General features: G+C 36.5%; 3 protein-coding genes across 8 annotated transcripts in view; 2 read left to right on the forward strand and 1 right to left on the reverse strand.

Moving 5' to 3' along the window:
* The first annotated feature begins 185 nt into the window (after positions 1-185).
* LOC138179697 (PX domain-containing protein kinase-like protein) lies at positions 186-5,920 on the forward strand. 5 transcript variants are annotated; one of them, XM_069112782.1, is made up of 9 exons: positions 187-585; positions 1,230-1,418; positions 1,490-1,586; positions 1,756-2,180; positions 2,261-2,437; positions 2,519-2,929; positions 3,008-3,164; positions 3,241-3,285; positions 3,566-3,702. In XM_069112782.1, the coding sequence occupies exons 1-8, from the start codon at positions 484-486 to the stop codon at positions 3,255-3,257; spliced, it is 1,575 nt and encodes a 524-aa protein (XP_068968883.1). In that variant the 5' UTR covers positions 187-483; the 3' UTR covers positions 3,258-3,285; positions 3,566-3,702. The 5 variants fall into 5 exon arrangements, with proteins under 5 accessions (XP_068968863.1, XP_068968873.1, XP_068968883.1 ...); XM_069112792.1 differs by having other exon boundaries at positions 3,557-3,690; XM_069112762.1 differs by lacking the exon at positions 3,241-3,285 and having other exon boundaries at positions 186-585; positions 3,557-5,920.
* On the reverse strand, positions 5,437-11,326 carry Taz (tafazzin, phospholipid-lysophospholipid transacylase). Of its 2 annotated transcripts, XM_069112908.1 has the most exons (6): positions 11,058-11,326; positions 9,636-9,707; positions 7,894-8,022; positions 6,666-6,909; positions 6,272-6,526; positions 5,437-6,200 (listed from the first exon to the last, which is right to left on the reverse strand). In XM_069112908.1, the coding sequence occupies exons 1-6, from the start codon at positions 11,170-11,172 to the stop codon at positions 6,161-6,163; spliced, it is 855 nt and encodes a 284-aa protein (XP_068969009.1). In that variant the 5' UTR covers positions 11,173-11,326; the 3' UTR covers positions 5,437-6,160. The 2 variants fall into 2 exon arrangements, with proteins under 2 accessions (XP_068969009.1, XP_068969014.1); XM_069112913.1 differs by lacking the exon at positions 9,636-9,707 and having other exon boundaries at positions 11,058-11,324.
* A 1,502-nt stretch (positions 11,327-12,828) lies between these two features.
* Positions 12,829-27,514, forward strand: part of LOC138180311 (prickle planar cell polarity protein 3) — a 115,272-nt gene continuing 100,586 nt past the window's right edge. The window contains exons 1-2 of the mRNA XM_069114084.1: positions 12,829-14,239; positions 18,109-18,237. Coding sequence (XP_068970185.1) covers positions 18,110-18,237 — 128 coding nt within the window. The 5' untranslated portion in view covers positions 12,829-14,239; position 18,109. The remainder of the gene's footprint in view (positions 14,240-18,108; positions 18,238-27,514) is intronic.

Consider the following 27,514-nt stretch of genomic DNA (forward strand, 5'->3'; position numbering starts at 1 on the left):
GTATATCATATAATATGTAACATACAATAAATTATCATTATTATAAGGAATGTAACATTTTATAGCCATTAGTAATCAATTAAACATAATATATGTTTATTTTCAAATAAACTTAACATATTTTCCGTGCAATTTAATTAGAATAAGCGGAGGATATAGAAACTTTGAGTCCATTATAGTGGTCGTCTGATCGCGTGGTATCACTGTGAAAATGTACATAATAAAATGGTGAAAGATTATGGGTGTTAAACACTGAAAAAGAAGGGAGCTAGTTAAATTTGATCTGCGATCGATCGTCAATGGAATATTAATTACTGGTGTCTTTCTCGGTAGCAATGACCCATTTACAATAACTGTGAAAATACGTTCGCCAATGTGGAAATGAATCAAAATCGCGTCATGTATGGCGACTCACGGAAACTATACGATAGACACACGCAGTTTGCCCCGCACGGGCTCTGCATTCTGTCGGACTAATGATCAATGGCTTTATTTGAGAAGCGATATACAAATAAAGTGCTACTAGATGATACAGAGAAGTTGACGAGCGTCATTGAAAATGCAAGAACAATCGACGGACACACGGTACGGCGCACGCTTAATGCGTATATTTTGACATTTACTCGATAAAAGGTGAAGTTTATACACATCGGCCTGTTCACTCCAATCTTGTGTCGCTAAATTAACGACGGTCATTATTGTTTGTTACGTAGGCATTCTCGATGGTTCTTTTGCTTTGAACATCAAATATTTCTTTTGATGTATTTATTTTTCTATAAATTAAATTAATGTGATAAAACAAATATTTTTTATTTATAATGTGTTGAGGAAAATGATATATTTTATGATGTACGATAATATATATAGATATTGGTGTTCATTACATATAAAAAGCATATCTGAAATATTATGATAAATTATTTTTGTGGCATATATATAAAAAGCAATTTTAGAAATTAAAATACTATTGATCAGTCTTGAGTAAATAAAGTTGTATTATTATTTGATCTTAGGGTTAAATGTAAGTTTTTCACATTCTTCTAAATATTTTTGAATTATTGATTATCATAATATTAATTAGACCCCATGGTTGTGTACTTATTTTAAGAGACTTATAATCTTAAATGTACAAACTTGTTGTCATTTTTAATTATTGTTTATTGGTCGCATATATACAATAGCTTGCAAAATTAGTTGCACACTTACATTATAGTGTTATGTTTATTTAGGAATATGTGATTAGAACACAAAGAGGTCCACTTCCAGAGAAATCTTGGAGAGTTAGTAGACGCTACAATGACTTCGTACAACTTAATGCAACTTTATCAATATCAGGCATTGACCTGGCACTTCCTCCAAAGAAAATTATTGGTAATATGGAACCAGACTTCATAGCTCAACGTCAAGTAGCCCTACAGGTTAGTCTTGTTATAAAAGAATTATTATTATTAAATCTTTTTATTATTATTTTTTTTTTATCTGTTTTTAGAATTACCTAAACAATATACTAATGAATCCTATATTGGCATCGTCACTCCCTATGAAAAAATTCTTAGATCCAGATAATTACACAGCACCATTACATGGTATGATTTAATTATAATAATAAATACAGTTAAAAATAAGTTGTACATATATACAGATAAAAGACAGATATAGGGAATATTTTATTTAAGTATTAAAATAAGTCCAATAGTATTATAAATTATGAATTTATTGTGTATAGTGTATTTCATAAGTAATTTCCAAATTCAGAAATAGCTCTGCAACAGGTGTCACTAGCTTTACGCAGTGATGCAAATTTCGAAGTTTGTAAGGCCATTCCTGATATGGGATGGCGGTTGAGGAAGCATTATTATACTGTAAAAAATCGTCAAAATCCCAAGCAAGAGTTATTGCTTGCATGGGTAGAATTTGGTCCAGACAAACACCTGCAAGATAAAGATATGCAAGGAGTTTTCAAAAGTTTAGGGACATTGAAGCATAATTATATAGAACCAATCGTTTATCAACATGTAACGGAAAATGGAGCGTTAATGATAAGAAATTTTTATCCAACGGGTACATTACGTGACATTTTGTGTGTAACTAAACCCAAACAACCGTTTATAAAGAAATATGGAAACCCAAAACAAACCAAATCGTTAACAGTGCCTGAAATTGCTATGTATGGTTACCAGGTTAGAAAATGAATACTTTATATCAAGACCATGGAAGAATAAGTTTTATACCTAAATATATTTTATTTTTTCTGTTCTAGATTTTGGAAGCTTTAGGGTTTCTTCACGAAAAGGGCCTACCATACGGACATTTACATACAGGAAATATTCTTTTGACTCAGAGATGTGCGAAATTGCTGGATCTAGAAAATGGTCTGTTGGGTTTACCAGCATTTTATCGGCCTTATGTTGTGCAAAGGCGTAAACTTCACGCTACGGTATATTATATCCTACACTTCGAAAAATGTCATATAAATATATTAATATAATAAATATTTATGTATCTTTTCTTTTAATAGACTCAAGTAGATGTTTATTCATTTGGACATGTATTATATGAAATGGCATTTGGACGACCACTGTTAGAAGCAACGTGTTCTGAGTTACCTTATTGTGAAGCAACCTTAAAAAGTCTGCTGGAAGTGATACTCGCACCAGAAGCACTAAAACAAGATTTACCAACGGTATCGCATTTATTAGAACATCCATTTTTCGAGTCAGCAAGACATGCTGTATTAGCTGTTGGCTCCATGGAACGACCACACTTCAAATTAAGTAGTCATTTGAAGGAGGCTTTGCAGCAAGCAGTGAACAAAGCAGAACAAAGATTAAAAGACGAGCAGAAAGTAGCAAGACATCAAAAGAGGCTTGTCAAAGTTCAGGAAATGATGAGCTCGGAAGAAGAGATGAAAAAGCGAAAACAAAAACTAGTAAATATTTTAATATATCTAAATACCACATTAAACTATTCCTCCAAAGTAAAAAAATTCATGTATTTGTTTTTCTAGAAGAAAGAACAGAAATTGGCCCAAGAACAACGTTCTGCAAATCAGTTAAGTACGAATGGGATGAAACATGTAAACGGCAAGAGTCCAGAGCGCTCGGATAGTCCTACAAGCACTTCTACAGCGACCAGCGTTGGAACTTTAACACCCCCATCGCTGCGTAAGTTACAGATCATTTTTTTCAATAACATTCATTAACAATTAACATTAATCGATCTTCCTCATTTTTACGTTAGCTGGGCACAAAAGTTGATGGCGCATACTACGCTTATTTCTCTCACGTAGGTCATACGATCATACAAACACTAATTGCTCACATTCATGCATTTTTTCCCTTTAATTATCGCTTGAATACATCTTGAATGAAATGTATGTACTTCCTTTTTGAATTTATGCATTGTAGGTTGTATTTGATTCTGATAACTGGTATTGGGTGTAGTACATATATTTGAATGTTAATGGTATAATTGATAAAAATGAAATGTAGTGTAATGATATGTATTCAAGTAATGTTGTAACCTTTACATAAAGTTACAATTTATTTAACTAAAGGTTCTATAGATGTGCCCCAAAGTGATGGAGTTCCTGCTAAGAGTACTGTACCACCACCTCCGATGCCACCACCTGTTGATGCAAGTAATGTTTCAAAGTTGACCAATGAACGAGCTGCTCTGCTAGGAAGTATTTGTAATTTCAATAAAACTAGTCTTCGTAAAGTTGCCAATGAATATCATTGAGGTGATACAGTTAGATAATTGAAAGAAGATAGTGCTGAGTGATCATACTGATTCAGAAATAAAGAAGAAATTGTATGACAGTAATCTATACCAAAAGGATGCTATTTTTTTCATCAAATTGCGAAGATATTTATAATTTTATTTCGATCGCGATACTTGTGAGATCTATATACGTACATATATATATTTCAATTCTGTAGAATCTTAATATATATATTTCATAAGAATAGATAGTTGTAAATCGTATATTTACAAATAATCATGTATAAAATAATTCTATTCATGTATTTTATGCATGAATTATTGTTAGAATTGAGCAATATTTAAATATTATTTGTTATTACTTTTTGTTTTTTAAACACCGTCCAAAAATGAATTCGAAATTGTAAAAGATTAATTAAAATAACAAATATTCTTTAAAAAAAGAATGTTTCTTTATATGTTATATTTGTATCTATAAATGGAAATTAATCTTCCCTTTAATCATATTTAGAACTATTAAAGAAAAGCTTATTAATATTATTTATAAAATAATCTATATTTTAACTAGAAATGAAGTTCATTTGCTTCGATCTAAGTCTCGCGATCGAATCACATTTAATATCTTACTTGTTCGACTCTAAGGAAATTAAAACGATAATTGATAAGACGAGAGTATAGTATCTACATGTACCACATAAACTTTATCTCGTTAGTGTTATATACCGTTCTGTCTATTTCAAGTTTATGATATGTGTAACGTAATTAATGTACAGATACCATTCGTCTTGTAAAAGTGAGTATTGTGTGTTGCTTTACTTGTATCGCTCGTAGAATCGAAATCACCTTTGTTTCTACGGAGAGAGAAAATGTGCCAAGACCCGATCTTTCCATTGAACAAATAGTAATGTCGTAATGGTGAATGTCGGCGTAATATATATTTCTATATGTTGCGGAAAAATAAGTATATATGTACAAGATCTATCTGTGAATATCATAACGAAGCGATGTAATATAGGTAGTCACAATTTTTCATATGTAATATCAATCTTAAATGTAATTTGTTGAATTATCTTAAATGTATATGTTGAATTATAAATACTATTCTTTATAGAGTAATATAAATATTCGTTTTATCGATAATTATAGAAAACAAATTGAAACAGATACTATATTTATTAAAGAAGATAATGTAAGTTATATAATTTGGAGATCTTCAGGCGTACTAATAAATATATTAGTAAATCGAATTATCATTTGTTTGCGAGGAATATTTACTTAATAACTATCGTGTAATAGTTGTCACGATATTCTGCATAATTCTTCTTAAACGATATAGTCTAGTGCGAAAAATAATTTATTAAAACGAAACAATGGCGTAAAAAATTATCACACTACATTTTGAATAATACTTGCATTTAATATAACAGATTGCAGAAAATAGTTTTCCTCTTGAAGATATTTTACTACTTACAGTGAAAATTTAATAAATACAAAATATGCATATCTCCGCAGTATTTTTATCATTCGAAGTGTCTAATATAAATACTGTAAATTCCTACAATATCAAAAATATACGTGTGTACATATAGCTATCTAAATATAAGACAGATCGTAAGGATTGCAATTTCATTTTGTTTGTATTCAAGTGTCAAGCGTTTTAAAGTTCAACAAGTTCAACAAAAGTTGGGTTTCAATCAAATCCATCTTAACCTCTGTTGTTTCGTCAAAATCATTTTTCTTTTTCTATTTTATCAATATTATTGTATTCAAATTATGTGGAATCATACAAAAGTTTTCTGATATATGCAAAATAAGTTCGGTGAACCATACAAAGATTGTGTCACGCTTATGTTATCGTATCATAAATTATGAGGCTCAGTGATATTAAAAAAGTCGATGTATGAAGGGAAAACCGATAACATGTAGTACAGTGACACAGTTTCAATGTTATGTTTCACAAGCTTTCGTAATTTACGATTATGTTAAAGTTTTTTCTATAAACAGCGGCTGCGAGTTTTTACGTAATATATTACGACAATTGCTTCCTACCGTGTACGTACGTACATATATACATTGTTATGCATGCGATGATGTAACCGCGATACGTATATGGCATTCTTAAGTCAACACGACTCGTATTTAAATTAAAATCTCCCGAAAGGTATAAATGGCATAATGTTCTCTTTTTCCACTTTTTTCTTTGTCACAAAAATAGAAAAAAAGAAAGAAGAACAGAAAATAAATCACTACTGCCCCAATATATGCGTTATATTACATGATTGCATATATGTTACTAATATGTCGCCCACAAGTGAACATCCTTAGTTAAAATTCGAGCATGGGTATCACCTATTGTCACGTTAAAATTAAAGTATTATTTTTTTTTGGTAAATTAAAGCTAATCGGGGTGACAATAAGGATGTCCCCCGTTTAAACATCATGACCTTTTATGAAGCTCTTCTGTAATTGTTTTTAGTCTGAAAAAGAAAGAAGATTAGTTATTAAAGATATAAAGATTATTATTACCACCATAAATATAAAATATTACTTTATTAGTTCTTCCTGAATACGATCCGTAATCGCTTTCCTCGCTTCCACTTCACTTGCTTTCGATGCACGCAATTGTTCTAGTAACTCGGTAAAATCTATTGGCTCACCGTAATTCAAGGTAACCTTTTTACGAATTTTCAATCTGTATGGCGGTTCATTTGGAAGAACTTCGTCCATACCAAGGTGATAGATTGGTATCACCAGTGGCGTAACTGGCGATTCCAATATTAACCTTCCAACACCCCACTTTAATCTATAACACGTCAGTGAAACATTAAATTTTGTAAAATCATATTTTTGTCATTCTGTGATAATTAAGTAAGAAAAAAGAAGACGATGAAAAAGAATAAAATTAAATATGGAATAAAGAGTAGAAAAATATAATCGCAAACCTCATGTTGTCTTTAAACATGTTTACTTTTCCCTCGGGAAAGACATGAACCCAATCACCGGCTGCCAATTTTTCGATGCAGAAATCTATAGCTTCTTGATACACGCCGCCACCTCTGATCACAGGAATGCATTTGCCCAACATAAAGAAGTACGAATGCCAGGTCTTTGTGAAACAAATGTCGTGGGCCGCGAGCGACCACCTCATCTTACGTCGATTCATCAGACTCTTCAGGCCCAGGGTCGCTAAATGAGTTCAGAGATTTTTCTGTCTTAAATTTTTTCATTCGATCGCTTATCGATGGTCATTCTGAGGAAGAAAAGATTATATATGTTTCAGGAAGAGGGGAATGCGCGTAATGTGTGAGGTATACATGCATATGTGGTATGTATGTGGATCTAAATAATTGGTGTTTAACAAAATAACAGAGGAGCTTGTTGATATAATGGACATAGATAGAATGCAGATGTTTATGCAAATTTATATTTTTTCGAATACCACAAAAAAAAAATAAAACTTAAGCAAAGACTCATCTGATCCACCCAATATCATAATCAATATTTGAACATTTTCTATGATTTACTGTAGTATTTGTATTCTGTGTACTTTACACTTAAATTTTCTATAGATACATAAACATCCGCACTCTAGAAACAAATAAAATATAGATGTGAAATTTTTCATAGATATAGCGTATCGTTATCTAAATTATTCAGTCAAACTGGAAATCTATTTTATCAATAGTATGAATAAATAAAACGATTTAGAACTCATACGCTGTGCATAATGCTTGAATGCTATTATTTATGTAAAATCGAAGTGGTTGTTCAAGGTTATTAGAAAAATGTTGCATGTGCATATTCCGCTATAATGTTTTTCTTTAAATACTTTTATTGTAAAAAAAAAGTAACTGTCATTTAATTCACATGAAAAATGTAAGAAAGTAAATCATCCATTTATTTTTATTCACTGTTTCATCAGTAAAGTATACTTTGAATAGATAACAAAAGGAAAAATACATGTCATTCAACTATTGTTTGGTTGTCTCGATAACGATTTGTCAATCGATATTTCGAGTAAAATATTTGCTAATAAAGAACAAACATGGAGATAGAAAATATAACGCGTATATCGATAATATCGATAAAATATTGTTGTATGTTTAACACAGATAACGGTAGGTACGATGCAAAGGGATACAATTGTTGAACCATATTCGAGAGACTTACCCCATATGCCAGGGTCATCGAAACAACTGTGATGATTCGACACCGTAATGAGCGGCACATTTTTCGGCCTTTTGTTTAACGCACGATTGATGATGTATTTGTTGTATACCGTCGTTCTGTTCAGCCATTCTTAAACAGCAAAAACGAAAAAGAAAAAGCTCTGATAAATTCATTTGTATATCAGGTGGAGAGATTATAGGGGTGTATTTAACTTAGAATTTGTATATTTCCCGTGTATAACTGATGAGTAAGGGGAAAAAACGAGGAGTGTCCATTTTTCGTGATTTTGCATTTTATAGCACATTTTGTTTGCAAACTGAGACTGAGAGACAGAACTGTCTAATCACAATGATTATACTTAAATATGCTCATAAGATAATGTTAAAAATTTGGTGTACTGCTTAAGAACAGGGAATAGCCACTCTGTATTGGAACTAAACACGGATAAAAATAATTAATATCTTATTAATCATTATTTTTTACGAGGTTTAAGTAAGATTTAAGCTTCATTTTGTAAGTAATGCAGGTAAATTCCTTGAATGTTGTTCCTTTTTTAGTGGACTAAAATATTAAAACTTAATTTTCTTAATAAAGCCATTTTGTGATATTCCTCGTTTCCCCTCCCTAATCTTCAACTACATCCATATACATAGGAGTTGGGAGACACACTTCATCTGGATTTTGCATAGAATTGGTTTTATTTAAGCGTATGCTTAATGAACCAGTGATCTTTCGCTCGCGAATTATTGCTAGTGCTAAAGCTTTTAAGTAAAGCCGCTACTCATGCTTCGCTGACACGTAAATAATTATTCTTTTCATCGAAACCTTAGAACCATGTCGCTACTGCAATCCTTATGTAAACTGATTACACAATGAAATTGGATGAGGTGGTCCCTGTGAAGTAATTGATATGATTGCCTTGAAAATTTAAAAATGAGCGATAAAAAAATTGTTCACAGCAAAAAATGAGAAAGGTTATCTCAAGGATACTTTAATATTTCGAAAATATTTTATATCTTTTCTTTTGTATGGTAACTGTCACTTTTCAAAGAAGTTCAATTACCTCTACACAAGGTCATTCAAGGTTATAATCATGTACTAAATCGATCTCTGGTTTTATATTTCGATAACAGCGTGAAAGTGAAAAATTTGTATATGTATTGTGAAAAATGAAGATGGAAAATATATATAGTTTAATTTATATTTTCGGTGTTTTTGTGAGTTAATGAATCTAACATTATAGTAATAGTTCTTGAACACACCGACAGATGGCCTCTGTACAAAACTCAATGTTCAAAAATTAATCATGCACTATTATGTTTAAATTTTATATACTAATGATATTCCATACACATTTAGCATTTAAAAGCAATCATTTCAACTACCTAACAAGAATCACTTAGCATTTGAGAAGCATATAAATTTAAGCATTACGGGCGTCATAATGAATGAAAGAGAAGCTCTGACTATGTAAAATTACTATGTAAAATTATGACTATCACACTCAGATAAATTGGTAAAACGAATAAAAACAGAGGAGTGGAAAAGAAAGGGGAGGATTAAACAGAGAAAGAGAGAGAGAGAGAGAGAGAGAGAGAGAAAGAGAGAGAGAGGTGGGAGGATGACCGTATATGGTGCGCTACGCGTCCAACCAATTGAGTAATCCGCTTAATTTCCGAAGTTTATTGTAACGTAGCTAAGTCAACATCCAGCCGAGTTCGTTGTAAATCAGTGGTACTCACTGAAAGGCCAGCGAGAGCCAATGACTGATTTCCTGTGCCCTTTGTCGGGCGGTAACGCGTATCTGACCCTCCCTGAAATTAGAAACGCCAAATCTTCGCAAAACAAATAAAAGTGGCGCGTTATATACAACTTCGTCATTTCCGGAACTACATACAACAATCCAAAATCCAAGTAGTTCTTAAAATCCAATTACAGTTAAATGAATACGATCTTTGATTAAATGCATGCGTAATCACATGTATGTGAGTTATTAATTTAGTATTAATGTACTATTTATTTAGAACTAATGTTAGTGGCATATTAAACAACAATAGAAAAAAGAAAGATTTTGTAAGTATGTTTAAGGTTAAACAATGGCTATCATTTCTGTGTAATAGTAATAATAATAGTTAAATGTAATGTTTTGGCGACTTCATGAAAATTAAACATGCGTGTCCAATTCTATAACAATGAAGTGTGTATAAGATAATTAAAAATACCTGTTACACACAAGATTTTGTACCTGTATTTTCTTATACTGTTTTTTTTTTGCATGATTTTCTTGCAAATCTATTCATGTATATGTATAAATATTAGTCTTTTTATATACATACTTGTATTTATAATATGTGTTCCAAATTAAAAAATTAAAGAAGACAGTTTTAAATTAAACGTTAAATTTAATTACAATCATTGATGCAAAATTTATTTCAATTGTAAATATACGTGGAAGGTGAACTCTAAGGCAAACAAGTGTGAAACTCTCTTACATTTACATCACGATCGTTTTTGTTGTAATATCGTGTTACGAAATTTAACGATATGTTATGTTGGAAGTGGACCGATAACGATTATTTGATAAAATGACAATTTATTTATCAATCTTTTAAATTAATAAATTGTATTAGTGTATTCTATAAAGAAGCTGTAACTGTAGTATATGTCACGTATAAAAACTATACATAAAATTTGTTATTCAACAATTGAAAATTAAAAATAGTTTTTAAAAATTTTACTACAATTGCGAAAATAGATTATACACGCAACCTATGTTTGATAAAGTTCTCATACTGGTTCTATGATTATCATAGTGATTAAATAAAATGAATCTAATTATTCACTTATTATATAAATCAATAACGTTTCTTAATATCACGCTGAAACATCTCGGGCATTTTTTTATAAACGCTTTTAACCTTTTATCAATAAATATACTTATCTAAATATTTTTTATATTTTTACATGAATTATAAGAATAAACTGTAGATCACACAACTTATACTACGAGTCAATATAATAAAACGGTCAAATTTGTGATACATCGAGAATTATATCGATATATAAATGTAAATTAAGACAATTGCTAATGAATTAATATATCGATATACCGAAATAAATAGTACTAACTTGTAGTTAACAAACCGGCTTGCATAGTCACTCACCTATTATGATTTTAGAAAAAATTCCTACTGCTACAAAGGTTATACTACTCGCGATGTTCCAGAGGCTACCCGTATTTCGAAGTTTCGGTATGATCCATTTAATATCGTATACCATTGCACTATTTCTCAGTTGCTAGATTGAAAGAAAAATTAGGAATGTGGCACTTCTCCGGACGACTGGGAAGCGCCTTCCCCGCGAGGAATCGTCTACTCTTTCGTAACTCACGACAACCATCTTCGTGCCAACTTCACGCCATATTTCTTGATGACCATCACGTGGTTGGCCGAACGTGGCCGTACATGCCCGAATGTTGCCGATTATTTCAGCATTTAATTTAAAATTAAACGCGCCTCAAACACTTGTTCTCACCTCGGGTAACAACGTGTAAATGTGTCCCGTTATTGAGTCGGTTGTAATTAAATATTCTTTTAGTTGTTCTTACAGGATATTGAGTTATTTCTTTTAGCGATAATACCACAGAAAATACCCTTACAGTAGCGTGCATAGCTATTTTTATTTCCATTGAAGATACTTTTTTTATTTTAAACTATCTACAGGCAATGCGAGGTAGATCCACGAGATTGCTCTGCACTATCTATATGTACATAGAAGAAGCTACGAGGCAACTTTGATTTCACCAAAAAGACGACAATTGTTGTCGGCTCACTCCGAGATAGCCTTGCGGATCTGCCTCGTATTGTCTGTACATAGCTTGAATGCAAACGTACAGCCGGGGACAAAAATAAGTGGACAGGTAGTGGAGATAGGTATCAATTAAATTTTATTAAATACGGCTTGTTAACATAAACCTGAAAATATTAATTTCTATTGTTTGCTAAATTATGTATTATAATGGTATATGTATAATAAATACGACTTAAATTTACAACACTACTACTAGTTCAATTAACTTGATTAACATTTGTATCCACTACCTACTATCTTACTGTTATTCCCTACTTTATGTAACATTTAAAATACATTAGAAATCATTATAATGTGTATATTTTAATATGATAAATGTAAGCAAATATTGATGCAATATTAAAAATCATAAAAGGTATAAAAATGAAAAAATATAATTATGAAATGGTCAAGGTCAATGATAAATAATTTCACTTATACATATAACTGTCGCTGAAGATATTTTTAATTGTGTATATTGTACTTTTAAGAATTAAAATACAAATTTTGGAATATATTTGAAATATTGTAGGTTTGGAATATGTTTGAATTAGATTTGTGTTATGTTTGGGAAAACAAGATTGGCAAATAATCAAATTATAATACAAATTCATTTGATACTTACAGGAAATAATAGACCATGAAGAGCTTCGTTTCATCTCTCAACTAACCTCAACTAATCGAAAATTTTCATGGAGATGATAACAAGAAGATCAATTATCATCTCTCACTCCTCCAATAGTGGTAAATAAATTTATAGTTGCATTATCTTAAACGGTGGTAACGCGGTCTCGTTAGCGCGACTTGAAAACTGCGAAGGATACATTATAATAATCATGGCACGCTCGTACGCGGCGTAATAGTAAAATGCCTGGTGAGATCTTAGATAACCATTCACTGGACGAACGGATGTACAATAAGACACAGCTGTCTACGAAGTTGTGCCTCTGGCGGTGACGCTGCACTTGCAATGTCAGTTGAACACCTATCAGAAGCTGCTGCGAGGAAAGAAACGTGCTGGACGGTTATGAAGGGGGCAAGGTGGCGGAGGAGGTGGCGTACACACGACGATCGAGTACATACATTAGGAGCTTCGGGTTAAGTTCATGCACGGAGGAAGAAAGGACGTAGCACACGGGAGCATCGAAAGAGGTGAAAAAGAAGGGAAAAGATACAATGATGCGAAGCAAAGTCGTAGACCGCGGGGAGGGATGAGAGGAGAATGTCCGGTGGCATGTGGGAAGTGGGGGTCTAACGCGAGCGGAGAAGCAACCAGTCGAAGGGGGCTCACGAGTGGGGGAAAAGGGCCTCATCTCAACAGCCAGTACGATTCGAGTCTCTCAACTGCGTGTTGCCGTGCCATCGTACATACGAGGTACCTTTACCAGTTTACAACTGTGGAGAGGATATCTTGAAGCACCATACTGAGGCGAGTCGTGTACCATTCGAGAATTGACCGCAAAGTGTCCTCTTCGTGACGTATATATTTTCCTTCTTATTCACTCGGCCTCGAAGAAAACGACATTGTATGTAAGTTTCCCGGGGTGGAATAGTACAAAGCTATGTATACGAATCATTTGGTCGATGTAAGAATGCGATCAGCACCAAAGATAAATTAGGACCGAAGCGTTTTTATTTATCTTCATTTACCTCTGTAACCTTGAGATGACAGTTCCGGCGGTGGTGCTAACGCTACAATGCGCAGGCTTCTCGATCGTTGAACCGCGAAACGGTTACCAAATACGTCCGCGAAGTAATGATGTCCACCCTCTGTGAAACACGAGAGACTCGATAGTGATGTGATACTAGTAGAGTAGAGAAAGAAGGGGGAGGGACAAAAAACAAAATAAAACGATATCGAAAGAAAAGGCTGAGAGTATCGGCGGAAGGTACAGAGTGAAAGATAGAGGTAGAAAGAGTGGAACAGAGCGAGAGGGAAGAGAGCGAGCCGAGCGTTCGGCTTGACTCGAGTGCAGTGTACGGTGATGCCGCGAGGATGCCACCTTCGTCGGTCCTCTCGACACGATATAGGAAGGCGCGACGGTACCCCGTGATCTGCCGGGGCCCCACGATTCGACTGTGCCACGACATTGCGCTATTACTCGCGCAGTGCGGTGCAAGTGCAAGTGCAGGTGCAACTGTGAAGTGGTGCCAGTTCAACGACGACGAGAACGTACAAGCGGGATACTACGCGACGCGAGGAGTCCGGCGATGCGGCAAGTCAGGAATCCTCCTTGTATCCGGTGATTCGCGAGTGACGCTCTCGAAGACAGATCGGTTAGCGTTCGCGTGTTCGCGCATGTGTGTCGCTAGGTGTTACGCAGAAAAGATCGTTCTTTGTTCGAAAACGAGCAACAAAACCGGCGTACGAATAACATCTATAGGAGGAACAGTGAATTCGTATTACGACTGCGAATTCCCATCAGGATCGAGTAGTTCGAGTTATCCCGAGCATCGTAGTTTCAGCATATTGGCTGCAGCAGAGAGAAAGCAACAGGTATGTGTATATAGATATGTGTATACGTTCCGTATTCTCGGTGGTTGCACGTTATACGGTCGCGTTGCCTGTTCGTTCGCGCACGAACGTGCGCATGCTCTTGATCGAAGATCTCGCTGTGCACAAGCCAATATACAGACTGGGCACCGGTGACTCTGTGTGTATGTGTCTTTCATCGCGGAAGAACTCCAGTTCAGCCGAGTGAGGCGAGGTCGTCTTCTTGCATCTGTACTCCCTTGCATACGAGTTTTGCTACTTCTGTATTTCCATACCTATGAATAAGATGATCGTGCGAAACAGACGCGCATACGACCGAGCAGATTCGCATAAAACTTCCTTTCAGTTAATTCCGTGCGTTTCCTGTGTGTAAAGGATCCATACGATGTTGTATACGGTTAAATTATTTTGTTTGATTTATTTCGTCCTTTCGTCCAAAATATAATGACAGAAGTTTGGTTCGTTGACAAGACGATGTTGACGATAATTGATCCTCATACTCCTTTGTCGAATGAATTTCACGAAACTGAGTCACTTTGATCGTTCCGCGACTCTTCGAAAACCCCTCGTTAACCAATATTTATGTCCTCGTTCGTCTGTCCCCTTTTTGCGTTTCGGGAACTAACTGAATTCCCCCTTGATATTTCAACATCGAGTTAATGTTAAGTAAGCTCGTAAAATTCACCAACGGAGTGGCGCATCGATTTCGATTACGATTTTTACCAAAGATTCAATTAAAATTATCGATACTTTTATTAGGTGATGTCAAAAGTTTTCATGCGGAAAGTGTAACGCCGTTTAAGATCACGGGGACCACCTACTCCTTTCAGAGCATGTTAATTGGTCGTTTCACGAATTATAAAGCAACAACGAGGGGAAGAGACACGACAACCACTTGCTATCGTATCCATTAACATACCTGAGTTCACCCTATCGTCGCCGTTACACACTAGCGACGCTTAACATTAACGACGCAAAAAGAAACTAATTATAGCAGCCTGCAAGCACTTGTTCTGTATATTCTTGGTGCGCTATACCGTAGCCCACTTTCCTTATTTTCCTATGTTTTCATTTCGGCAAGCTCTGGGTACCAATTATAACAACTTAGGCTAATTATTATCGCTTATTCAGTCGATGGAAATTGCGAATGAATATCTCGAGATGATACTACGCGGGATGGCACGTAATATTATATACAACAGGATGATCATAATTGTAGGAACGAAATAAGCGAGCACGACGTAAATTGGATTTGAGAGTGGTTCCGGTTCGTGAGAGCAGCAAGACAACGATGGTAGTCTTTCGTAAGAAAATGTATACACAGACCAGACACGTGGATATCCGTGTATAGGATATGTTTGTTAAAAACCATAACGTCGGTTTAATTTTATCGAAGGGCTCTCCGGGTAAACCTTGAAACGTGCATCGAACGAAATTACACACTGCGTATACGACTTCCCCGCATATAGCTTTATTAAAAATGTACATAGGTAATCTCGCGGTTACGATGATCGGATACGCATGTGCGTGACTATTTCATCAAAATTTGATTTGTTAACGTTTCTATAGCTATGGTATTTCACATTTGAGATGGTAAATCGCGTGAACTACAGTCGCACAAGAAGGAATCTGTGCTATTCTGTGCGCATTCTGGATTACGCGATAAGATTCAGACAGGAAATACAATATGGGCCGAGATATAGCAACGTCGTAAACTATCGAAATACGGCATTGATTGACGTCTTGAGTTCCAGGATTAGTTATTACAAAACCATATATTGCATTCTATTTTAAGATACAATATACATTGAACAACTTATGACTTAGTATTTCATATATAAACATTTATTTATTTCAATAAATTGAGAAAATTTGTATAACAAATAAGTTAGTATAAAATATATTGACCCTGCATTAAAAATTTCTGCACACGATCCTGTCTAGGATTTTAATTCTTTAATTTCTTTTCTGATTAATTTTACGATCTTGCTATATTATGATTCAGAATATACAAAAATAGAGACGTGTCGATGCGCGATGGAATGTCGGTCAACAAAGCGTAATAAGGTTATTGTGCACGCCACCAGAGCGCTAATTACTTCTGGACACCATCAGAACGTTGACGATGCGCCATTTAAATGTCACAGATGTGGCGTCAGATACACGAGAGACCCATAAGGAAAATGATTCGCGAGATTGTACGTAGCGACTACTTGCGATATACAGAGAGCTAAGAAACTATTTGAAATAAAAGGACAGGCATGATGTTCGTGTATCGTGTTACGTTAAACGTACAATTGTATCGGTTAGTGAAGTATCACGTACTGTATGCTTGGTTTAATATGTAGTTCTCCTGTCCTTCATGATTTTACAGACAGTGGCACGTGACAGTCGTAAGTAAGACCATGAGCGACCTTGTAGTTCCTGTCACGGTCCTTCATAAAACTCCGCGTGGTTCAGTTAGCCTTATTGCACGTTGGGGGTCGTGTAATAACGCTGTGGTTAAATTCCTGATACTTTTATTTTTCTCGGACGGTACCAATTTTTATATACCTACCGTATGCGGCTATGATCGACCTTCGACGTTACCCTCGTTCAAACATGATCAACCCTATCCTCCCCCTCTGTCGATTTACCTTTCTTTTGCTCTAGAAATTTTGTTTTCGGTTAATTTCATAATCCCGTGGCCCGTTTCCCCTACAATTTTCAATTTCACTTTATCGGCTGTGACCAAACGCCTGAAAAAAAGAAAAGGAAAGGAAAAAAAAGAAAAGGTAATGGACAATCACGCTAAATGGTGGGATAACTTATCGACTCTGCCTTCACGGTGGTTTTGTTTTGTTTCCACGCACGCACAGCTGCGCCATTATTTTTGATCGCATCTCTGAAGGGGAAATATTTATAATATCGTCGACGAAGAAAAACGGAACAACAAGGAGAAGAGGCGACCAGGCGTTTAAGAATATGAGGGTAAGAAAAAAGGGAGACAGGATGATGAAACAGTCGGTGCTTCTCGCGCGGTACACAAAGATTTTCGTTATATTCTGTATATGTAAAATTTCTAGAAGGTGTAATTATCTGGTGTCGGTTAATCGACGCGCGGATCGAAGCGTACGAGACATCGGTTACTCGTTAATTACCGGTTTCGATTATTAATTCGAGCAGGGCGTAATCACTCGTGTTTCAATCCTATTAGATGGCGCCTTTAATTAATTATTTTCGCGGCATACCTTGTTGCGGGATCCGGGAGAAAATGGCGCGTTAGCGGGATGTCAGACTTAAAAAAGTGTGTACGTACAACGCGCGCGAAAGAGGGTTACAGGAAACGAGTATGACAAGACAAGATGGAGGAGACTATTCTTAAATTTGACCAAGATTGATGATCGGTGAGGTATAACCCCGTAAAAGTTTCCCCATGATGGTTTTCAACAGCGTTGTCTACGATGGAATAACGCGGAGGTACGCGCACGCGTATTTATGGGATATATGTTAATTTCATAGATCGTGGTATTAAAGGAATCATCTGTCTGATTTAATAATAATGCGCTGGTGGGTTTGGTCACGGTAGAATGTTAATTTACGATAATTATTCTAATTTATGGTAATGGACGTTATTAACTTCTTACGTTGGGCTTGGTACACTTTAGATTGGAGATCGCGACACAGATGCACCGATTTGCATAGAGACGAATAAAACAACAAGAATTACTTTTCATCGAGAATTATATTTTCGGTAAAGTGAGAAGATATGCTGTAAAAAATTCACGATCAGCAAAACTGCATCATGATAGTACATAAATTGAATTGATATGTAACACCATATATGCACATGGAAATAAATGAAATAAGGTGAATCCTTTTCTTTGTTACAGAATGCTGTCACCCGGTCAAGACGGCCAATCCAACAACAGTTACTCGCACGGTAATGTCGTTCTTCAAGGTGCACCCTGCGGTCAGTGTCGAGATTTATGCCCGGCTGGATATGTGCCCCACTTTTGGCGGTGAGTAATCAGACGTATTTTGCATGTATTATCCACTAAAAATCACAGTTCCCCGGTGAGAACTGGTGTACGATATTCTGATTAAAACACAGGCAGTTTCGTTTCGGTTGGTGCGTTTTCAACGAAAGTGCAAGTACATACCATAAATGTATATTATCCACTACTTGTTGCGTGTTCTTTTCTCTCGTTTTTCCTTTATTCTCTAAAGTATCGCAAGAAAGTGTTCGATATGCGTGATGCGTTTTCAATGAAAGCGAAATGAATGACATGTTCCACGGGAGGTGCTATCCCGACGTTTTTACCGTCCGAGCAGAGGTTATCATTATGTGGCAATACTAACCGAAACGATTACAAGAGAAATTGCTGATCGCGCGATCAATGACCATGCGTAAATACTTCTGTAATACCGGCTATGGCGAGAAGTAGAGGCACAGCGACGCACGCGATGCCTCTTTGATTTTCTCCGACCGGCGATACTAGTCGGAAAGGAAAAGTAAAATGCTATGAACGAAACCGGTGAAACCTGGTGTGCTTTGTTGCAATAAAAAAATATAGAAAGAGAGATAGACAGCGTCGAAACAGAAAATTATCTCGAGTCTAGAGGGAAGACCGGAGATGCAGGATTCGCGTCGACTTATCCTTGATCGCAGGATCGCAGGATCGATAAAACGAAGAAGCACGTCGTTCCGCCAGGGTGACCAATCTTCGTATAACCGATGCGTGTTACGTGAACTGGTCCCGTGACAGCTCCGTTCCTGGTGTTGATAATGTATAATGTTGCTCGACCCTCGTATACCTCCTTCTTCTCTTATATTTAGACTCTGTGAATAAGAAACTTCTTAATGCAAATTGCGCTAGGAATGTAAGTAGTAGGTATTCGTAATGAATGTCGTTCATAGCTCGATCATATAACCGTGGTTCATAAAGTGAGTCTACTGACATTTTGTAATTCTCTTGCTATGTTTGTTCATATCGCTGATAGGTTAGAAATTAAGTCGTACAGATATTTGCCTCCTTTTTTTTTTATTCGTTTATCTGAACATATAGGGCGACGTGATAATTATGATCGTATGTGACTAGGGGTATATCTGTATTAGCTATAAATCTGGACAAATTAAGTTTCTTCTAAGTTTCTGCTTGCTTTTGTATTTTTCTCTCCTTATTTTATGCTTTTGTATTTATGAACATGAATAATGTTATAATCAGCTTTCTGTCTCAGTCTTTACAGATGTATGTGTTTAGTTAAGTTTTACAGATTCTTTAAGTCGTTTCTTTAAAAAACAAGTCTCCATATACAATGATTTTATTTTGTTAATTGAGCTTATTTTGTTATAAACAACCACCTCCTTGTCGTTTATGGGATGGGTGCCGAAATAGAAATATATATATGGTCCATAAATTTACGAAAATTTTCGATATATACTCTTCTATAAAGATCCTCTCTATATCCAATCAAAAAACCCTTTCAAGCAACAACAATCTCCAATCACTGCGAAATACCTAAAATTTCTCACAGTTCCATCCAATTACCTCTCCCCTTTTTCTAGACCCGCGTCAATCGTTTGGTTCGAAGAATCGGCAGCGTAAGACGCGCGAAACGCGTTCAAATTGGTAGAACGTGTTGTGCAAATAACGGAGGGTCGATTTCCCGTGGGCAACCAGAGTCACGTGGGGTAGCGCCGCGGATAGTGGTGGTAAGTAGAAGGCGGTCGAGGCGCAGAAACGTCGTGGAAGCGTGTCCGTTGGTTCCGTGGAGGCAGAGCAAAGGGAAGATCGAAAGAGGGCAAAAGGAAGGTTTCTTCTCTGCTTCGGGTCGTAGGGTCGACTCGTCGGTCTCACGCGAGGCCTGCGTGCAACGAGACCGGCGCGGCGATGGGCCGTTCCAAGACGAATCGACTGGCAACCGAGCTAACCGATGAGAAAGAACGAGAGAGTATGCACCACCAGCTCGCCAAACGATCGGGATGGTGAATGAGGGGGGCAGTGGAGAGAAACAGGGATGTATGTTGGTCTGTAATTAACATACCGAGCCCCTTTACCCCCTCCTCTCACGTAAAGTTGGTTCGTCGGTTCGCAGGTTCACCAAGCGCCTCGTTGTTTCTTTCCAAAGCTTTGTTCCACACTCCGAATATCGGGCTTTCAATTTTTTGATAGGTTACAACTAATTTGGATCACTTGATATTGGTAGTTTAGTCGTGGATAATTTTTGTTTTAAATTATTCGATTTCTTTAAATTATAGGTTAAGTAGGAGATTGTTTGTAAATGTTGGTAGCATTGTAAGAATAGTTTAGTGTAAGATAAAGAGATTCTCCGTTGATATTAAGCAAGGATGAATCATTCCTTATGATAGATCCTTTGATAGTATTATATGTATTTCATGATAGTACTTGATTGAATCCGAGAAATGTATTAGAGTTTATATATTATTTGTTAATATTTTATATTTTTTAAGATTTGAACTGTACATTAATTTGGAATCTATAGATCCATATTGGTCTTCAATAGAATAAGAAATCGTGTACAAAATGTACGAAATGGAATGACATTAAACATGAAACTAACCTCTAAGACAACTACCAAACATATAAATCGTACATATTCTTCATCTCGTTCTAAGAATCACGCATACGGGATCCCGTGATACAACGAACAACTAAGAAAAAGTATCTTCGTCTCCGACTGGTCACAATGAATTCTAGAAGGTTGAAAAATACGAGATCGAGGCCGACCGGCTCCGAATAGTCGGACATCGATCAAAGTCCGACGGAACTGAAGAATTAAAGCTTTCCTCGCGCTCCAGTTCACTAGGCTGATAGCTGTCAACGTGATTTTCCAATGGCGTTTTTCATCGTGATACGATATCTTTCAACTTTTTCCGTCACTTTCGTTCCTTATACCGTCCTCATTCCACGATATACGATCGACAGGCCAGGGTCGAGGTAGCATTCCCTCTCTGTACTCTAAGAGGATGTTAAAGTCGCTTTTCTTTCGCTTTGGTTACTCGTCCCGCGAGTTTCGAGGTTAGGGCTCGCGGTTAGTCATTAGCTGTGGATCATTAATCCACTATCGAATTTATCTGTTAACTCGAGGCGCGCAGTGGTAAATCATGACGTGGCGTTTTACGGCGAACCTGGACTAACGAGCAGTCTCGTCCTGTCGATGACTGTTTACGGAAAACGCGGTCGACGTTTCCGTGAAGCATAATAAAGGAATCGTTGGATGGATACCGTCTGTACTTAAGCATCGTTTCATCCCTAGTAATAGTTTCACGGATAATTTGATGGACCATTTCCGTCTGCTATAAAATTAGGCAAGAGGCCTTCGATCGACTCTAACCTATAGTTAACGAGCTAGGATTAGGATGTTAAGAAATTATAACTTCATACCTTTACAATTTCTCAGCGAAATTAATTATCTCTCTCTAGAGAGCTATAATAAATAAACTTGTCCTCTAACTTCGCTTGAAGATGGATATTTACAATGGAACGTACCCTTGTATTTGCAATAATGGATGATGCTGTTGTATGGAGACGCTATCTCAATTTTTCAAATCGGAATTATATCTTGACGTACTACTGATAAACGATGGATAAAGGCAAGAGAGTTTGATCGAACATTTCTATATACATATATATGTAGATAAATTCAAACATGTTTTTTCTCGCTAAAGAAATAGAGAGAGTTTATTGTGCTTCGATTGGCTTATCCGTGCAAAAACAGCAACAGAATAACTTGCATCGTGAACACGTGTTTTCTTGTTGGTATCGGCGAAGATCTTGGTATAATCAAAAACCGTGTAACCAATTTAACAGCTGAGCCGAACCTAACCTTTCAGTCGGTGAATGTGGTATGTTCATGATCTACGAAGAGCGTACATGAACGCGCACAATGAAGATCCACAGACACGATAGCGAGGCTGACTTTCTATTCCCATTTCAGTGTTCAATCAATACATCCCGTGTATCCAGTGTTTCTACTTTATTAAAACATCGCTTTAATTAACGTCCAATTGGTGTGGGTTTGTAAATCATAAAGGGATAGGAGAGGCTCCTTGTTAACTGTTCCTGTAAATCGTTTATGGTTATTCTGGTTGCAATCTTAAAAACAAGCGATCACCTTTACTTTGGATTGATCTGTTTATTTAGTTGGAATCGTGGACAATATATTTACTAGTGGGGTGAACTAAATTATTTCATTTAAATTTTATAGGTTATAGATTAAATCGTACAAAGAAATGGTTGCCAGCATCATTTTATTGAAAACGAAATTTATATTATAAATATCATACTACATGCATATTACACGTGTAGTATAACCTTTTCAATCTACTTAACCTCTGAAAATACTTCCCTTATCACCTAGTATACCAGTTCCCTAAAATACTTTTACATAAGAACTTTTTTCATAAGAATCTTTTTCATAGTAATTTTTATTTCTGAAATACACAGTTTTCTTGCAAAATCACTAAATGTACTTATATACACTTCCTCTTCTTAACTCTCAACTAACCTCCATTTAGCAAACTCTACTCCCCAAAACATTTTCTCAAGTCTAATCTTGTGTCTAGAATTCTTCTGTTAACATGTACATACTTATCAACTTTCTCTATCCCTAATTCAGTTTCCACAATAACATACTGCTCTGATTACCTTAATGCTTACACTTTCTTCAAATATGTATTTCCTAATCTCATTAGCTCAGATCTTCATCACATGTGACTTTCCACACCCTTATAACACCACTATTCTCACAATGTACATACAACGTTTCTCTTTAAATCTCTCATGGTGTTTAGTTATTTCTCGACCGACTTCACACGAATTACCGGTTCCGCCTCTAAACAGCCATCGAGAACGGTATAGCCCGTGTAACGTTACGGAAATCACGGTTGTCCTATTGTTCATACCGCGAAGATGCTCTTCACCGTTCGTTGGCTATGTCGTGGCTGTGATTAACATCATTTGCAGGATCCCCCGGGTGGGGAACTCGTTAGGATCATTAAGGTTCTTACGCTCGGTACGAGCCATCGCGTCAACGCGTTTGACAGAACGTGTAATCAACAACGAGCACGACGATGAGGTTATGGGTCCCCTCGTCAACGCGTTCCAATAGGTAGTACATATGTATGTTATACGTAGCATAATGTGTCCATTCTTGAGGACAGACGTCATACTAAAATCCAATGAAATACGATTCATTCGGCTTGGCCGAAAGAAACGAAAAAAAAAAGAAGAAGAAAGAAACGATAACGTCTCTGGCGCACGGCCATTCTCGGTCGTTTCGGAATCGTCAAACTCGATCGCGGTTTTATCTGTCGTTCTCAGTTTTAATTTCGCCTCTTTGCTTATCGGCGCCGGTTCTTGGAAGCTTGAAATTATCTTCGATGGGAAAAGGTGGTGTGTTGCTCGTTACGCGGAGATTTATTCTAAAAAAAAGCAGCGTCTCTTCCCAACGTTCAGCGCCGACTTGTAACAAGGAGATAAAAGGGAATAAGACAGAGAAAGAAAACGTTCCGCCGCGTTCGTCAAAATGAAGGCTTTCTATCTCGCGTTCTTGTTTCGCTGTTTTTCGTGTCCCCTTGTGTGCGAGTATCGGCCGATAGGGGGAGACTCGGTGGAAATCGCACCGCTTATCTGTGGGCAATCTGGCTGGGCATTTTTATCGGGGTCTTGAACGTTTTACTTTAGGAGATTATAGTCTTCCGATGTTGTTCTCCATGTTATGTTTATTGGAAGGAAGATTACGAAGGGAAATAAATATTGAATATCTTCGTGTTTTGTTTTCTTTCCTTTTGTTCTTTCCTTTTAATTGTAATGGAGAAAGAAAGATGGCGACTGCTGTGATGTTTGAGAAGATTAAAAGATATAAAAACAGATTGATGTTAAAAAACTCATTAGAAATACTTTTTCTTAATTTTCTTAAATACCAAGAAGACATTAAATTACCGTTAAAAGATAAAAATTCCATCAAAAGGATTCTTTCGGGTATATAAAAGGTTAAAATAAAAGTTACAAAATTGTCCCAACATTTAGAGATATAATTTCGATTTCGTGTATACGCTCGTTAAATTCGGCTTACTGAAAGGAATTCAAATAATTGTTCGACGTTGACTGCTCTTAGAAATCGTTGACGAAGACAAACGCTTTTATCCAGCCCCGAAAAAGTATGCCCCTAAAAGTTCAGCCTCTGGACGCCGATTTCTTCACGTTCATCGAACCAAGAACAGAAAGGGTTAGTAGAGAAGAAGAATGTCGCTCTGCGTCGCAGGTTTCGTATGTGTTCCGCAAAAACTTGAAGACCTTTGGTTCCTCCTGTCCTGGCTACGTCTTCGGAACTCGTTCCCTCGCTCGGCAAACTCGTTGTTCTTCTTTCCACGCATCCCCGAATGCAGGCCGTTTCACTTGTCGTTGCACCGCTCTTCTCGCGGTTTCTTCTTCAAGATATATCCATATGCAACTGTTGTTGTTTCTTTTTCGACCGTGTTTGCTTTTTCCCATTGTTAGTTTCTTCTCGCAATTACGTCTTTCGAACTTAAAAGGGGAGCTAAGGATTTCTTCATTGGAACATTTTTTTTTTCTTAAAAATTTATGAGGTCCTAAAAAGTAAAATGGTTTAGTAGAATTTGTTTAACAGCATAATAGAGCAGATATTGTTTGTTTGCGGTTTGGTGTGGTTTCAGTCAGTTTGCCCTATTTCTGTTCAATTCAGTTCGACACAATTTTATTCCATTTGCTTCAATATGGTTTAACGGTGCCATTGACTTTGATCCATTCCCATTTGACTCAATTCAGTTTGATTTGTTTTGATACAGTGTGGTCCGACTCAGATCGGTCCCAACTTTTGTTTGTTTCAACTGATTGTCAATTTAGTTTTTTTCTGTATGATATCCTCCACTGCAATATTACCTTAATCTTACACTATACCACTTACTTAACTTACACTATATATTTAAATATATTTCAATTCAGCGAAATTCTATTAACCGTTTTATTCCTGGCATAGTTCAACGTATTAGAAACAAGCCGAAATAAAATACAAGTTTCACAGAATTCGAGGCGAAGTTATGCGATACTCGCCAGAACGACGCCGCTTTTGCGCAGAATCATTTTTATGGCAAAGAATCCGGCCACTTTTTCTGATTCTTTCGGCCCACCTTTCTATACCGCGTTCAGAGGCCGCGTCGTGTCCTGCCTTTTACGGTACACGTTGCCCGCCTCGGAAGCCGCTAATTAGCTTTGCTCGCGTTCATCTTTGAACGTTTAATCGAACCGGCTATATTCAGAATCCCTCGAACACTGCACTGATTCACTTTAAACCAGGTTACTTCGATTCCGGACTAGCAACAGAAATTCATAAAAAAGAGGATTACATCGTAACATGAGTATTTCAGACGAGAAGGTAACCATAACCTCACTTCCACTAATTCTTTCCACTAATCGTACTTATTTTTACTTATACTAAATTACACGAGATCAAACCCGATAACAACTCGATATTAATGAATATTTTTCTCTATGAACGTAGAGAGACGTGAAAAACACTTCATAATACAGACGAATCCGAAACGAGCGATAAAACTAGGTATTTTTATACATCGAACGTCATACGAACGATAATAAACAGACTCATAAAATCGAGTTATGGCCACGGTTATGAAATAATCTCCGTTTGTATGTACAACACCGAAATATTTCACGATCTTTCGACATCGTCGTGTGCTGAGAACTTTCTCGATCACGACCGACTTACCGCGTTGCGTCGTCGAAAAAGGAGAAGAGAGTCGAGGAATCGGTCGAAGTGTGAACGAGCGATCTATCGACGCTGCAACGAGGGGAATGTGCTGGTATAGTGAAGATTAACGGTGCGTGTTGTTCGACGCTTTGCCTTCGTCCCTTTGCTATGCGAGTTCTTGATAGACAGGCTGACGAAATTAACCTCGAACTGTTGTTGTTTATGGTTTGGATATGAAGATAGACTATTTTATACAAATTTCTTTGTAACACCATTCGTATAATTATTATTTATTATGATGATTATAAAATATTTTCCAAGTATAGTTCCAAATAGTGGTAAGCAAGAATAATAGATTAACCAATTCTAAATACAGAGATAAATCTAAATTCGATTACCAAATGCAAGAAATTCCCAAATAAGATTTTGTCTAAGCGCAATACAAAATATTGAAAAATCGAAAGTGACAAATTCAAGAAATATCAAAGTAAGATATTGTCCAAGTGCAGCTCAAAACTATTAAGAGATCAAAGCGGCAAACTAACCAACCCTATTCCAAGTAAAAGAATTATCTAAGTGATATATTATCCAAATATTCAAAAACAATGCAAAACATTGATCCAAAGTGGCTCAGCACGCTTTTCGAATTACATATCAGTGTAATCACATCAGCGTAGCCAATATAGCCATGTAGCATATTCTACCGCGCATTTCCATTCCGCTGATCAACAAACCCATTCCACTTTCTCATCTTCTCCCATCCACCAAATATCCCTATCAAACGACACTGATAGCCCTGCATCGTTACCATATACGATACTCTAGGGATCTTATTAACCGTCAGCGATTAAGACGAGGCTAAATAGAAGGAATAAGTGGCGCGTGCGCGTTTTCTACGGAAATCGACGGAGGCGATGCAGATGGTAAAGAAGCCAAGTGGATTCACGGAAAGATCATTAGACCAAAGACAAGAAGGACAGATATAATACGGTTAGACAGAGAGAAGCATGGCTTTTTACACGCGTTCGTTAGTGCAACGCGAAGCACGGTTGAAATGCTATGAAAACGCAGTCCCTGAGAAAAATCGCGCTGCCCCCGCGTACTGACCAAGCTCGAGCACGCGTGGAATGCGACAAAACCCGATTTCGCGTCCTTTTTTTCGGTTCGTTACACTACTGATAATCGGGGAGGACGATTTTACTGGAATCGCGAGCTCGTTGGCGGTCGGTCACGTATCCACGACCACAACTCCATAGCCCTTCCCCCATCCCATGCCCCTCCCCCCTTGATTAGACGGTTTATTAAATATTTCAACCGCCATTACTTTGGACGTGGCTAACTCCAAGGGGTAGAAAGTCATTTTCCAGTTCATTTCGTGGCTAGCTTTTTTTAAATGATGTGTGACGATTTCGAAGGGTGAATTCAGAATTGGAGAAAAATATGTATCACATTCTGTGGACATCTGTAACAAGAGAATTCTATTGACTTTTTTCTCATATATGGAATTATGGTTGATTAATGGAATTAACCATATATCCAATACAC

This window comes from Bombus flavifrons, chromosome 1 (genome assembly GCF_040668555.2).
Source record: "Bombus flavifrons isolate JBK064 chromosome 1, iyBomFlav1_principal, whole genome shotgun sequence".
Taxonomy (NCBI): Eukaryota; Metazoa; Arthropoda; class Insecta; order Hymenoptera; family Apidae; genus Bombus; species Bombus flavifrons.

Excerpts from the sequence above, each read along its gene's own strand:
- Taz (XM_069112908.1), bottom strand. The coding sequence starts at position 11,172 with ATGGTATACGATATTAAATGGATCATACCGAAACTTCGAAATACGGGT. Across the intron at positions 9,708-11,057 it reads TTTTTCTAAAATCATAATAG|GGAGGGTCAGATACGCGTTA; the intron begins GTGAGTGACTAT and ends TTCTAATTTCAG. Across the intron at positions 6,527-6,665 it reads ATGTTTAAAGACAACATGAG|ATTAAAGTGGGGTGTTGGAA; the intron begins GTTTGCGATTAT and ends GACGTGTTATAG.
- LOC138179697 (XM_069112762.1), top strand. The coding sequence starts at position 484 with ATGGCTTTATTTGAGAAGCGATATACAAATAAAGTGCTACTAGATGAT. Across the intron at positions 2,438-2,518 it reads GGCGTAAACTTCACGCTACG|ACTCAAGTAGATGTTTATTC; the intron begins GTATATTATATC and ends TTCTTTTAATAG. Across the intron at positions 3,165-3,556 it reads TTTAACACCCCCATCGCTGC|GTTCTATAGATGTGCCCCAA; the intron begins GTAAGTTACAGA and ends ATTTAACTAAAG.